Here is a 14956-nt window from a genome sequence, read left to right as displayed (position 1 = left end):
AATTTTTAATCAGATTATTTGCTTTTTTGCTATTGAGTTATATGAGTTCTTTATACATTTTGGATATTAACCCTTTATTAGGGGTTATGGGTTGCAAGTATTTTCTCCCAAACTGTAGTTTGCCTTTTCAGTTTATTATCATTTCCTTTACTGAACAGAAGATTTCTAGTTTGAGGAGTCCCACTCGTTTACTTTAGTTTTTATTGCCTCGAGCCTCAGTTTTGTTTAGTTGTGGGGCATGTGGGAGATGAGAGAATCATCAGGTACTTCTGACTAATAGGCATCTTATGCTCTTTCCTCTCTTCATCTCCTTCTAACCCCCTGATCTCTTTATCCTCTCTTTCCTGGAAGTATAGTGCTGGCTGCTGAGCATGTCAGATTGCCCTGCCTGCCTTAGAAAGTTAGTCCCATAGAAGCCCTGCTCCAGCATAATTCTTCTCTACTCACATGATTCCTCTGAAAATCCCCAAGATTCTTGTTTTTGAGGTTAAGTAGATTTCCAACAAAGGACTAGTTGATATGATAAAAAATACTGAGTAAGACTCATGGCTTACCTCACACTGACTGGCTCAAGGGAATGGTTCTTTTTGGCAAGGAAAAATGACTTCTTAAAGGTCAAAATTATTTGACATTTGTCATGGCTAAGACTACTTTACCTCTAAAAGTCTATTGCAGAAGGAAAAAGAAACTTCGTTTAAAACAATCTCTAGTATTTTATTTTTACAAAGCAAAATGCTTATATACACAGCATGAGTTAATAACCATAGTGCCATCTACCTTTATTTTTCAGCTTAGTGTTATAGATGGGGTAAAAGAGAAAGCTCTTCAAGCTCTTTTCTTAAAAGGCAAATAAAGATGGGTATATCTGTAGACTGAATGGTGTACGGCGGTTCTGCGCAAGCATCCACAGGGGACTTCTCCCCGCCTCCCGTTGGAGCCCCTGGCCGCTGCTAGACCCACTGCCTGCTTTCGGTGCTGTGTCCTGATTGAAGCCGAGCAGGGGAGAGGCTCGGGCCGATCGCAAGGCCCAGTGCCCTCCGGTCAAGGCTCCCTTGCGTCAGCTCACCTCCAGCAGAATGGTTCTTGTCTTTAAAATAAAAAATGCGTAGACTGAAGGTAGTCTCATTGAATTTAAAAGCAGAAACTCCTCATCTTTAACTCCTTTCTCCCATGCGCAGTGCCTCTTCCTCAGAATCAGAATAAATGGTTCTTTAGCAAAGGGACTTGTTTTCTGCCCTCATGTAACCTTAGGCCTTACAAAAAATCGATAATGTGATCTCACAGCTATTTTTCTTTCATAGAAAAATCCTATGGAAAGGAAGCTGGTGCTGTTTCAGGGATCCCAGCAGGTAGAGCTGACTCAGGCCAGCCCCCTGAGAAGTGTGTGTCAGCCCGTTTCCCGTCCCGTCCTCGCTACACACGATTGCATTGTGTCCCTCAGAGACCTCCCCTCTCCCCGGAGCTCACAGGCCCTTTTCCGAACATGCCCTCCAGCCGCCCTCGCCCTCCTCCGCCGCCCTCGCCCCACCTCCGACGGTCTCTGGTTCACCAGCCCCGCGCGCAGCAGGCCTCCTTTTAGGGCTGGAAGTCTTCCGGGCGGATTTTCATCTCCACCCGTTTCAGGGAGTAGGTGGAGCCATGCCAGCCATACCAGGTGATGCCGTCCAGGTGCCGGTTGTGCTCGCCGTGGCGGTAGAAGACTCCGTTGAGATTGGAGTCTGTGCAGCAGTTGTACCAGTACCCACCTGGCACGAGAAACGGACCCGTGCTGGTGAGGCGGTGTGTCCCCCGCCCCCCCCCCCAGGAAATGGCCGGCAGACCAGACCACAGGGATTTGTGAACTTGTTTTCTGAAACGCAGCTAAGCAATTAGAGCTGATGTAGAAAAGAGATACCAAAGCTTGAACACCAGCCGTGCAGTTGTAAGTCCCACCTTCTGCTCAGGTGGGATTGTGGGCTGTGGGCTGGTACCCGAACTTCCCCCACCCCCAAATCTCACCTTTGCGGAGCTGCGCGCACTTGTCTAAGCAGTTGTCGTTGTCCTTGTCCTTGGTGCTGAAGGCTGTGTTGTTATGATAGACAAGGGCGTCGTTCCCCACGTTGCCGCTGTAGTTCCCCAGGAAGAGGCGATAGCTGTTCAGTTCGTTGCCCAGAACAAAGTGGCTGTACTCGGCGTAGCGCAGGTCGCCCTCCCAGTCCTGCGAGGGAGGGGGCGGAGCCTGAGAGAACGGCAGCCGGGCACCATGCCCCCAGCCCCCATCCCCCGTCCCCGAGCCCGCCATTCCCCCAGCCCCCATCCCTATCCCCCAGCCCGCCATCCCCCATCTCACCATGCCCCCATCATGCCATGCCTCATTGCGCTATGCCCCAGCCCACCATGCCCCAGCCCGCCATGCCCCCAGCCCGCCATGCCCCAGCCCGCCATGCCCCAGCCCGCCATGCCCCAGCCCCCATCCCGCCATGCCCCCATCCCGCCATGCCCCCATCCCGCCATGCCTCCAGCCCGCCATGCTCCAGCCCCCATCCCACCATGCCCCCATCGCGCCATGCCCCATCTCACCATCCCGCAGCCTGCCATGCCCCATCATGCCACTCCCCATCATGCCACTCCCCATCCCCCATCCCACCATGCCCCCAGCCCACCATGCCCCCATCCCCCACGCCTCTCCCTCTCCAGCCGGCAGCCATACTGCTTTCTGCTGGGAATCTAGTAAGGCTTTCACTTGTTTATTTCTAAACCTGGGAATCAGAAAGCGAGGGTCCTAGGCCGGACTTTCCTTCTGCGTCACCAAACTGCCTCGATTACTCTCTTTCTCTGTCCTTTCACTTCCCTGTCCCTAAGGAGTGTTTTTGCAGTATTCTACTTCAAGATGTCACAAGAGTAATTTAGTGATGCCTCAAGGCCTTTGACGAGGGTCACCAAAGTGTTGGCAAGGTTTGCACCTAGGGGACCTCGTGTCAGATTACTTTGCTCTGGCCTGAGCCTGGCCTCTTCTTGTGTAACTGCGGCCTCACTTTTCTGAAAAATAGCAAAGAGCCTGTTTTTCCTCAACCTTACTGCAACCCGAAGGAAAACTCATAATACGTAATCCTGAAGTGAGTGATACTAGGAATGGCACCCCCAGAGTCATGCACGGTCACACGTGCTGGCCCGAGGCTTGCGCTCACCTCCATCTCCACACGTAGCCGGGTCGGCCGTCTGGAGAGCCGGTGGATGTGTTCGTTGCCCAGCCAGAAGTCCCCGCGGATGCTGCCGAAGCCCTGCCTGTACTGCTTCCAGTCCCGGTGGAAGGAGACGAGGCCACTCTTTCGTCTCTGAATGATGGTCCAGCCGCCTCCTGCCGTCTCCATGTCACAGAACACCTGGGGCAGAGGTGCTCTGGTCAGGGACCCGCGGGGGCAGGAGCAGGAGCGTGGGGGTGGACCTCCCAGCCTGTCTCCCTGTCCTGCAGAGCCAGTGGGCGTGCGCGCTTCCACGTTCCCACAGGCTCACTGCGCACGCTTCTGCCCCAGTGTGGGGGTGAGGAGGCGCCCATCAGCCTCCTCCCTCAAAGAGTAGCTGCTCTAGGTCGTGGCAAGAGATTTCAGCTAGTTAGGTGGTGGCTCTAGAATTTCCTAACCTGTGTTAGAAGGTTGGTGTTTGGTTGATAATTACTTGAAAGGGCAAAACAGAGCCTGGATTTTTTTTTCTCCCCCACAAATTGAATGTTTGGACAGCTCCCTGGCATTTGGTGCACCGTTTTCTTCATCTTGACTTTCCCTTCCATTAGGCTCTGACTAGTCCTTTTGTCAGAGTTGTGCCCAGTTTTCTGAAGGCATGGAGGACGGATGGTAGAACATGGGCAGGGGGTGGTGATAACCTCACCTCCAGTTCAGGGCTGCCCAGGAAGTCATCAGGAGGAAGCTTGTACACGCCAGAGATGCGGTAGTTCTTCTGGTAGAGGGACGAGCAGTCATAGCTGGCATCTGCAAAAGGGACAGGCCACAGCAGTGAGCGTCTGCACCGGGCTCCCCGGCAGGGAGGCCTGCCCGCTGCGTCGAAATTGAAAGTTTAAGCACTGTGACTCCATCTCCACCGCAAAATCCACATGAGTGTTCGTTTCTAGGCAGTGTCTGGATGCGGGGAAGGTGGGCAGTACAAGGCCAAAAGGGGGTACGTTGTGGCTTCTTCACTGACGATGCAGAAGCCCTTCACCTGGAGAATATGAAACAGGTGGTTTCAGGTTTATTCTGAAATAAATTATCCTGCCGTAGTTCTAGGCTGTGAAGTCTGAAAATATTACAGTATGTGAGAGCCCCATAACAGATGCTCTAGCAGACTCAGCTTCTGAGACAGCCTGCCTCTATCACCAGATAAGTCATGAGTATCTCATAAGGTCTGGTTTTGTTGTCATTTGTTTGGTTGGTTGCTGGTTTTGTTTTTCAGAGGTAATGACTACTAGGGCCCTAATTAAGAGAGATTTCTAATCTTATCTCCTCCTCCCCCCACCCCCCTTAATCTAACACTGCTAGACAAATGAAAATGCACTACGAGGGGCCTTCAGAGGCTTTTCCCTGGCACAGTGATTAATGCAAGGAAATGAGAGCATTGGACAGGCTGGTTTTCACCCTGGGGTTGATTGACATGTTTCCCTGGCTGCCTCGGGGCTGCTGCTTTATGTCAGATTTTGTCTCCTTGTTCTGAATATTGAAGACGTGGTGGAAAGGGCAGCCTTTCCTGATAGGATTCAGAGAGCTGGGGCTCTGGCTGTCCAGAGGCGCTTCCTGCCCCCCGTGTCTGGGGAGTCTTTCCTTGTGACCATTACACTGGCCCTGTGACCCGCCGAGGGGAGTTGTCCGAGGCAGAGCACGTTGGGAAGGGGCAAGGCTCGTCTTTGCCATCAGAGTTCTTCACTTCCTATTACTGACAAAACCATCAACTTACTGCTTTCTGTGAGGGGTGACCTGCTCACAGGGCGTAGAGGTGCCCAGCACCTGGTAACAGAGAAGAGAAATAAGGAATGATGTCCTGGGAAAGGAGGGAGGAGGCCTGGCGGGAGAGCTGTGTGCGAACCTCCCTGCTGGAGGTGAGAAAATCCCATTTGGAGGAGCAGGAAGTGGCCCCCTCGGGTTTCTCTGCCTGGCCTGGTCTTCCGCATGCCTGGTTTCATCCCATAGACCGAATCCGGACTCGCTTGTGTGGAAAATGGCCTGAGAGTACCTCTCTAGTCCCAAACTGAGGGCCAGGAAGTGAAGTGCATGCTTAGAAAGTGATTTACACGCATCATTTTAGATAGATTTGTAATCTTATCTTTAAATATAAGAAAATCTAATTTTTAAGCTTAATTTCAGGTTAAAACTTTTTTCTTCATTTGGACTGGTAACCAGTGAATTACTCTGTTCTTTGTCCTTGACTTGGTTTATAGTGTGACCAAAAAGTTTTTAGATCAGCAGGAAATGACATAATCTGTAGGATTTGCTCCTTACGGTTAATAATTTCCTGATAACTTTGTAAAACTTACTTTTCTCTAAACAATAAATTCACCTTGGGCCACGTGAGCCAAGCTAACCAGAAACTAAAAGTTATTTTGCAAGAGAAAACATTAAATGTGTCTTATTTTTGGCCTCCTAAAAATCCAAGTTTCAGCATTACATTTTCTTATGGAGAATTTTATTTGGGATCATGAGGAAAAATAGAAATATCAGAATTGAGGAACCTTGAGGAGGCCGTCCTTCCTAAACGCAGACAAATTCTTCAGGTGACTTAGGCAATGTCTGTTCACTTCATTCTGAGCCAGTGAGAAGAGGTTTGCAGAGAGAGGATACAAAATACCAGTTACGCCCCCTCCACTAAATGTTAAGAGACACAAGAGAACCGCTTTTGGCAAAACTTTGCTTCCAAAGCAACAGATGTTATGGTGTTAGTGTTCTTCCTGCCTCCTGGGGACTGAGGGTACAGCCGGTCACCTCTGGGTAAGGACGGGGACCAATCAGGAAGACCTGAACCCTGCTTCTAAGACTTGCTCTGTGGTTTTGGGCAAACCGCATAATCTCTCTGTGCTCCAGGATGGTAATTCATACCTTCAGTGTGCTGAAACATTGTGTGAATAAAGGAGCCCTGCGAAGATACTGGGTAAATTTACAGAGCATCAGAAATCAGAAGTTCTCCGTGAGCCTTTACCAAAGAGAAAATAGAGCCGGCGGCACGTACCCAAGCGAGTAGACCCCCGAGGCACGCCCAGTGGTCGCTCTGATCACCAGGTTGCCTAGCAGCAGCGCTACACTCGACTGTTTGAGAGCAGGGCGGCGAATAACTGAGGACGTGTCCTCCTTACCTGTCGAGGTCTGTGTGACGGTCTGCGCTGCCTGCAGCTGCATGATGTCGATCTGGTTGTTCATTTCGGAGTACTTGCTCTCGGCGTCCGTCAGCCGCGACTCCATGCGCTTGGCGCTGCTCTCCAGTTCCATCACCTGCATGACCACGCTGACCCAGTCCTTCTCCTGCTTCCTGCTCAGTTCGCCCAGCAGGCTGCTTAGGTTGGCAATTTGGGCCTTGAGCTCCTTCACCTCCTCACAGCAGGCAGCTGCTTTGAGCTGCGCAGGTGTCTTGCGCTTAGGGGGCTTCTGTGGCCACACTGGGTGGCTGACGAAGGCCAAAATGAAAATGCAGAGCCAGATCACAGCTGAGAGAGTCTTCGTCGGCATCTTTCTTGAGCCTGGGTGGGGAAGGCTCTTCCTCGGAGGGGGGCCTCCGGATGTGCCCAGCCGAGGTCTGCAAAGCTGCGACAGTTACAGCCTCGCCCTCCCGCCCCCGATGGGCTCACCGCTCGCTTGTGCTTTCTCTCCTTGCTCCCCTTTGGCCTTCCTCAAAGCATGAGTTTCTGAAAGTGCAGCTTCGTCGGGTGTCTTATAGCTCTCCTCCCCAAGCCCGAATGCTCTACCAAGTCAGCATCTTAAATATGGTTTGCTGCCTGCACCTCCACCCCATGTGCATGGCGCTTTAGCCCCTCCCAGCTCATCCGGGAGGGTCAGGTGCCTGTTGGGTGAAGTCAGTGTAAACTCAGGCCAGAGAAGGGAGGAGGGAGACTGGGCGAGTCTTCCTTTCCTTGCCTGCACAGTCTCTGGGCTGACACAAGAGGACTGGGAATTTGTGTTTCCAGTTTCGCCTATTAGATTATGCCCCTGCCAGCCACTGGCTCAGCTCTATCAGCAAGCAGGGCAGGGTCAGAAGAATTTCCAGATTCCATTCTAAATGTTATATAACCATGGGGTGAGCGTAAGGTAGGCAGAGAGAGTAGGGAATAAGCCTCTCCACTCACCCAGGGAGGCCTGTGAATGTAATCCATGCCGTTTATAGGAGGCTCTGGTATATTTTGGCATCCTACTTAATGTGCTTTTACCAAGGCTGGTTATTCCTTTCTCTGATCATCGTTCAGTGTTTTGCAAAACCTTCATTTGACACTTTGTAGTTTGTATCCTCAGGATTTGCTCATTTGTCTTTCCTTTTACATAATTTCTCCTTCGACAACGAATGGGCCAGTATTGGCTTCTCACACGTGCCATTTGACAAGGGGGTGCTAGCGGTAACGGCAGGGATGAAAACTCAGGCGTGATAGCCATGGTTCTGGGTTGGTCACCCACAGTTCCATTGGGCATCAGGCAGAACAGAACAGGGCCATCCTTGGCCCATGGTTCAAAACTTGGAAAATATATTAAATCAGAGAAAAGAATTCCCATCGCCTAATAAATCCATACCCAGAATCTCATGTCCCTCTTTCTAAGCAATATGGTTTATAAATCTGAAATTATTCTCTCTATATATCCCTGAAAACAGGGCTATTGTAATCTCTCGTGTACTGTATTTGAAGGACACTCCTTCTCTGAAAACAAATGGAAAACACCTGGGATTTCAGCAACTTTAAATCCTTAAAATGAGCTTTTCACTAAGAACGTGTACAAAGGTCCCTCTGTCCTTACACAGTGACCCTGTCTTAGAACCTGCTCTTGGGCCGTCCGTGTCCTGGAGCTGCTGAGGCAGCTCTGGTGCTCATGCTTTCCTGTGTGGGCCCTTCGCACGTGAGCCTGACACCTGACAGCTCCTTCCCTGCCACCAGCCCTTTCCCAGTCGGGGCCTCTAGCCTCCCAGAAAGCCATTTCTGCTCAGGCAGCTGGGGTTCCCAATTTTTTTTTCCCTCTAAATGAAAAAGCAGCAGTGGATCAGGTGGATTTTTTTCTCACCTCGGCTCCTTTGCCGGCTAAGGGGTGAGGACGTTGCTGGCACCCTGTAGCAACGTGTCATTCTGCTCAGAAGCTTCTGTTTAAAGTTGGCACTGTCAAGCCGGTCCCAGCTTTCTTTTTGCAAATATCTAGCTCAGCTGGGCGCTGCAGTCTCAGCTCCGTGGAGTTCATTTCTCTAGCACGAACCTGGCCCCAACTGTAGCATCCGACAGGGTCAGCCAAACTCCATGAGGAGCTTCAAGATAATCTCCTAGCCATCAGATGACACCGAGCTTAACCCCTGCGCCGGACAGTCACATGTACCATCACACGTGACCCTGCTGTCTCCCCTCCTGTGGGCAACGCGGTAGAGAAAGCATCACGGAACAGGGGAGCTTTCTGGATCCCCGGCCAGATTTCTGTTTGTTCTTCCCAGTAGCCGCGTCTCCCGCCGAAACAGGAAAATGGTATGAATAGATTTTCCTATCTGGGCAGAAAATGAATTAATCGTATTTACAAGCCATACAGCAATCCTTTCTAGGAAAGGTAGGACAAGGCTTATGAGTGTGGACCACAAACATCTAGCTTTTAACATGAGCGGTTATCGTCTGACATTTATTTTCGGGAAACTTATTTCTAACATAAGGCATAAATTGGAGACAAGTTTTCTTAGGTGAAGATTTTCTTAAATTGCCTAAGCAGCCCAAATGTCAGTAAAGCCCCCCAAAATTTTGAATGCAATAGCTAATTAAGAGTATTTCCCGTGCCAGGAGATTATCCTCCTAAATATCCACAACCCTTTGAGGTCCTTCATTCTTAGTTGCTAAAAGAAGGGAAAGTAAGCCCTCGTTTTGAGTCCAGCGAAGTGGGTAGAAGAATGTGGGGTCCGAGAGCAGTTTTCTTTTCTGAGAGGCTTTCATTCCCTTTTCTCTCCTTCAGTCAACAAAGGGACCGTAAAACTGGGAGGTAACTGACAAATGCAGGAGACCTGGGGTGGCTATCTTAAGAGTTTTTGCTTTTCTCCATTTTGCTGGTGGCGAAAGAGGGGCAGCTTAGTGCTCCTGTGAAAGATGTTTTGGAAAACAAAGCTTGCATTCTTCATGGGAAAGCCCGTGAGCTTTCGCCGAGCCTGGAGGTTCTCAAAGACCTCACGGTGTGAGCCGCAGGCCTCGGTCTGGCACCAAGGGCTGGCAGCATTCGAGCAGTTGGGGACCACAGAGCTAAGAAGAGCTGGAGGAGGTCTCTCTCTCTCTCTCTCTCCAAATGGAAGTGTGATGCCTCATTTTCTTGAAAATGGCCCTGTTGGAGAGAGTTCGCCTTTCCTAGTGTATTCCTGCCCCTGCCTACTCTTTAACCGTTGCTTTCAAAATTGGTGAGGGAGAGAAACAGCTGCCTTTGGAACCAAACTCCCAGTTTGTCGAATGGGTACATCTTAGAAGAACCTGTCTTGTTGGTTTGTGCACTTCATGGGAGTATTTTACTTCTTCTGAAGACTTTTAATGAGCCGCAGCTTGCCTCACTATGTGTAGCCATTCGATACCTGACCCTTCTACCATTCAGTCCAGTTTCTACCTTGCGGAAAGCCCAGGTCCGTCATGGAAACTGTTTCCACCTCTTCACTGAGCCTTCTAATGTGCCACTTCTACCCAAGAGTGTGTCTTGGGTGTCTTAGAAATCATTTCTCAGGCCTCCTCTCATAGTCTATCATTTAAATATAACACCTAGCAAAAAAGGTCTCTGTCACATCTCTCTCGAGACTTTGTAGCTGACTTCTGGTCTGTTAGTCACCATGCAAGTCAAAGGACACAGTGACAGTGCCACCCCAGCCTCTAGTGGCTCATAGTCTGGTTGGAGAGGCAGACAGCCAAGCTCTAGGACATCGTGACATGCTAGGATAGGGGACTCAGGGGAGAAGGAGTGCCCGACCTAGATGAGGTTCTGGAAGGCCTCCCAAGGGAAGTGGTACCCAGGTTTTAAGGAAAAAGGAGGAAGTAGCCAGGAGTGGGAGAGGGCACTGTGCACAAAGGCGTGAAGGACCTTTGCTCACTAGGAGCGAGTAAGTGGCCGAGTGTGGTTTCAGTCACGAAGGTAGAGGAGTCGGGGCAGGGAAGGCTGGAGAGGGCGGGGAGCCAGGCCCAGGGGGCCGTGCGAGTCCATGTGAGGACCGCGATTGTTCTGGAAACAGTCCGTGGAAGCGGTCCAAGAAGCTCCTACTTCTTGTTGCTTTTTTTTCCCAGAGTCTTATCAGGAAAGTGGCTTTTTGTAGCTTCCAGACAAGATTTTTAACTGGAAATAGGTGGCTTAGAAAATTAGAAATTCTTAAAGTTGTGATACATTCCTATTAAAAGCCCTAAAAGTGTCATCTGGCTTGAGGATTAAAGACTTCAAATACTTGGGGCTGGAATCAAATCTGGGTTCTAATCCCTGCCCATCACTTGGTGGTTATATGACCCTGGGCACATTAAATTACTTCTCCGAGTTTACCAATCTGTGAAATGGAGATAAAAACCATAACTACTTCATCTCACAGGATTTTTTTGTGAGTGTTAAGTTAAATAAAGCAAAGGATTAAAAACAGCTAAGGCATTTTCAAATAAGAAAAATAAGTTTGGAGGGATCACACTACTAGAAATCAAGATTTATCATACAGCTACAATAACTAATTAGGACAGTATAGTATTGGTACAAGGGCAGACAAATGGATAAATGGAACAGAACTAAACATCCAGAAACAGACCCACGCATATGTGAATGCTTGACCTGTGGCAGTGTCTGTCACAGAATAGTGAGGGAATGACAGTCTTTTCATGAAGTTCTGCTGGGTCAGCTAGATAGCCTTATGGGGGGGGGAAATGGGGTTAAGTCCAGAGGAGATTTAAAACCCAAATGCGAAAGGCAAAACTTCTAGAAGATAACATGGAGATTTTTATCTTCGGATAAGCAAAGATTTCTTAAATAGGATAGAAAAAACATTAACCATAAAGGAAAGTATGCAGTAAAAGTAGTCATTTCTGTGTATTAGAAGACACCATGAAGAGAGTGAAAAGGCAAAAAGGTATCACCAATATATACGTCTGTGTGTGCTGTGTTCAGAACATATATAAGACTCTTATCAAACAATTTTTTAAAGGTGGCTGGCCAGTTAAGAGATTGGCAGGAGATGTGAACTGGAACTTATTTCACTAAAGAGGGTACCCGGAAGGCCAATAAACATGCGAAAAGGTGGCCAACCTCCTTCGTCATTATAGAAATTCAGATTAAAACTATATAATGCCGCGACATATCAACCAAAACGGCTGAAATAGAGAACACCACACACAAATACCAAGTGTTGATGAAGACACAGAGCAAATGGGATTTTCATTCACTTCCGGTGGAAACAAGTTAGTGAAACCACTTTGGAGAGCAACTCGTCAGTACCTGCTAAAGCTGAACATACCCTGTACCCCGGCAGTTCTCCTTCTAGGTGTATTCCCAACAGAAATGTGGGTGCACGTGCATCAAAGACACATTCACGAATGTGCGCAGTCACACCACACGCGGTAGCCAAATACTAAAAATGACCTAAGTGTCTGTCCATCAGCAGTCAGACTTATACGTTGTGGTATGTTTATACAGTGGAATGTTATTCAACAGTAGAAAGAGGCAACTGCCGTGGCATGCCACACAGCATGGCTGTATCTCACATGCATCATGTCGAGGGTTTGTATTAAGTTCAGAGCCTGGCGAAACTAACCGGTTGTGTCAGAAGTCAGTGAGTCCCTGCCTCGGGGGTGAGGAAGGGAGCCGGGCTTCTGGGTTGCTGGCAGTGCGTTGTGTTCCGTTTCTCAGCCTGGGTGGTAGTTACAACATGGACGTTCTCTTCACTTCCTGATAATTTTTCAAGCTAGACACTCTGTATGCTTTCCTGTGTATGTGTGTATTATACGTCAACTAGAAAGTTTCTTTAAAAATAGGCAGCACTCATAAAATACTTAATGTCTGACACATAGACCATGTCCAGCAAATACTAAGTCTTATTATTTAGGTATGAGGTTGTCATCTCATCAGAAAAGCCTCGCCTGCCCCCCCCCCCCACGTTACTGTTTTCTTCGTGGTACTTCCCTCCACAGCATTTATTTCAGTTTGCTTCTCGTACATCTGTTTCACTGACCTATGAGCTCTGAAAGCAAAGACCTTGTTGGCCTTGTTTACCAAAGTAGTTGTAATATCTAGCACTTAGCACAGAGCTGAAGACAAAAGAGATATTTAATTTGAACTTGTCAAATTAAAGCATGAATTCCCAAGAGAAGGTTCTCTTCCCCTAAATAAACACGTTGTGGAGACTTAGAGTCTCTCCCCATGGGCAGTGCCAGTATTTTATCATGTAAGTTCTTCATTGTAGGGCATCGCATTCTCTCCTGCTTCAAGTCCTTTTTTCTTCTATGGAGCATCGTTAGATACTCAAAGAAAGTGAGAACTGGAAAAGTTGAGATCATTTGTTTCAACCTTCTTCTTTTAATCAGTAACTTGAGGTGGCATCCTTACAGTATAATCCCTCTGTACCCCTGGAAACCATCAGTTTGGGTCTCACCCCGCTTTCTTTACCTATGAAATGAGCTAGAGGACCACCAAGCAGTGGGTAGGGTTTGGTCCCACTCCTGTTCCCTCTGGAGACCTGTGTAAATGGCGTGTCCGATTGCTTCACCCTGCGTCGTTTAACCATCACAGCCCGAGGGGCCACACACAGCTGCTAATGTTGAAGACAGAGCAAAGAAAATAACACATTCTCAGAAAAACAGCCGTATCGCTGGGTAGCTGTATTCCCCATAATTTATCCACGAACATAATAAAATTGTATGGGACTCAAATGCCCATTACATGGTAATGGTAGAAAATCACCGTTAACCAGAGACCAGACCGTCTGCGGGGAAGGCGGAGTGCGGGGCGCGGTGACCAGGTCACACTCGGCCACCCCGGGCCTGCAGAGCGTCCCTTCGGGCTGCACCTCTGCTGTCCTGACTCAAGCTAAGGGGAAAGCGGGCCTGTGGTTGCTGCAGGTGGCGGCCAATCCCAGCCGGCCTGCCTGAGCAGCCGGTCAATGGCGAGGGTGGCCGGGTCTTACGGTCCGCAGGCGAGGGGCAAGGTGGAGGAACAAAGCCCACGCTGTGTCTTGATCCTGATCACGTGTTTCCAAAGTGTCACTGTTGTGTTGCTTGGAAGTGTGAGTCCTGCTTTTACAGTTGTTTCCTGGCTTCCAGAAAAGGTACATGGTCTTGTTTTTTTTCCCCCCCGCACCTCTGCTGGAATTAAAAACACTCCATCCCAAGGGGCGAGGATTTGCCCAAAGCTCCTCACTTCCCAGTAAAAATACATTCCGAACCTCTGGGCTCATGCTGACTTCAGAAGTGCCAGCGTGCCTCTAGGAATATGCACCCCTTGTAGAAAAGCTGCCAGCAGCAGGCTGGGCAGAGGAAGGAAGCCCCCTGTGTACAGAGCACAAGCGCAGATTGGAGCTTTCTTTTCCAGGCCCCTCTTTTTCTTGAATGCCCTTTTATGTCCCGCCATAGCCGAGAGGTCAGGTCTCTTGTCGGTCGCCAGTGGAGCGTGAATTGATTTCTGGCTGCTGTGAAGACTTCCCGCAGGTTCACTGTTCAATAGCCTGCCTTCCCAGCGCATCTTACAGACCCCAAGGAAAGCTGCTCTTCGGTGCAGACAGCTGGCCAGCCATCGGTGTGTCGTACAAAGGGAGGAGTCCTGGGGTTTCTCCTAGAGCTGTCCAGAGGGACGGGGTTCCATCGCAGCCCCCGACCATCCTAAAGGGAGGAGCTCGCTGTAGCTCAGCAGTAAACCTCTGCCCTTCCGCTGCCGCTGGCTCATCCTCAGAACGGCCTGAGGTGTAATGGGACCACTCGCGGCGAGTTGGAGAAGCGGCTTCTGATTTTGATGTGCCACCATGGGGGGTGGACAAACGGCTTGCTGGCAATTAAACTGTGTCACGGCGCTCTGAAGCCTTGCACTGTGCACTGTATCGTGATTTCAGAGATGTTGAAGTGTGAAAAAAGCGCATCTACGAACCGACGAAATGCAGTAGGCGCCGGGTTCTGCCCGTGGCCACCTCCGACAGTCTGTCCCAGTGACAATGGACGGTGTCAGTGGTGACACCACTGGTCTCTCCAAATTCTTTTGGACACCTCTCCAGCTCTGAATCTCGGGAATCCAGCTATAGTGTGTCATGGTCTTCTTCTGTCAGTTTTGCCCTACCAAAAATGCAGGCACATTTTTTTTCTTTTCCCTGATCCCAGAATGGGCATCGGTATTTCTACGATGTGGACCAACTCCTTAATAATGAAAAAAGCCAGCACACATCTGCTTATACAGTTAAGTGTGGAGAGTTTGAAGCTGCCAGGTCACTAGATGCCAGCTCGTTTAATTTTGGTTGCCCAACTTCATCCACATAATAGACCGAGTCAGAGCTCTTGGACATTGAGAAGCCAAGAATTCAGGATTTTACCCAAAATACCGGCCCTCCTTTGAGTCAGGGTGGTTGACGGTTAGCTCTGGGCTCCATCTGCCAGCTCTCCTCCTCTTGTTCCTTTTCCTAACAGCTTCTTTCTAATCGTTTCTCTGAGCTCTTCATTTCGCTCTGGATATGAAGAAGTGGAAAGGAGGAGGAAAACCTCCAGGCGTCACCAGAAAAGGAGCAGCGCTCATTGTTGTAGAATAAAAAGATAATGGCCAATTTGTCAGGCAGTGTTGACAAGAAAGATAAAGTTGGAAGT

The 14956-nt window shown here is 49.3% G+C and overlaps 2 protein-coding genes across 3 annotated transcripts in view; one reads left to right on the top strand and one right to left on the bottom strand.

Moving 5' to 3' along the window:
- Positions 1-14956, top strand: part of MTOR (mechanistic target of rapamycin kinase) — a 105056-nt gene that overhangs the window by 43707 nt on the left and 46393 nt on the right. The window lies entirely within an intron of this gene.
- Positions 1535-7015, bottom strand: ANGPTL7 (angiopoietin like 7). The gene is made up of 5 exons (XM_016149394.2): positions 6314-7015; positions 3865-3965; positions 3168-3362; positions 1999-2197; positions 1535-1745 (listed from the first exon to the last, which is right to left on the bottom strand). Exons 1-5 carry the CDS (start codon positions 6681-6683, stop codon positions 1576-1578), a joined length of 1035 nt encoding a protein of 344 aa, XP_016004880.2. The 5' UTR covers positions 6684-7015; the 3' UTR covers positions 1535-1575.

Source organism: Rousettus aegyptiacus, unplaced genomic scaffold (assembly GCF_014176215.1).
Source record: "Rousettus aegyptiacus isolate mRouAeg1 unplaced genomic scaffold, mRouAeg1.p scaffold_m13_p_1, whole genome shotgun sequence".
Taxonomy (NCBI): Eukaryota; Metazoa; Chordata; class Mammalia; order Chiroptera; family Pteropodidae; genus Rousettus; species Rousettus aegyptiacus.
The sequence above is the reverse complement of the archived record's forward strand: the minus strand, read 5'-3'. Positions and strand labels throughout refer to the sequence as shown.

What these genes read in the sequence shown, in the direction of transcription:
- ANGPTL7 (XM_016149394.2), bottom strand. Translation starts at nt 6,683, where the DNA reads ATGCCGACGAAGACTCTCTCAGCTGTGATCTGGCTCTGCATTTTCATT. An exon ending in CGTCACACAGACCTCGACAG is followed by an intron (nt 3,966 to 6,313) that starts GTAAGGAGGACA and finishes TCCCTTTTGCAG; the next exon opens with ATGCCAGCTATGACTGCTCG. An exon ending in GGCTACGTGTGGAGATGGAG is followed by an intron (nt 2,198 to 3,167) that starts GTGAGCGCAAGC and finishes CCTCCCTCGCAG; the next exon opens with GACTGGGAGGGCGACCTGCG.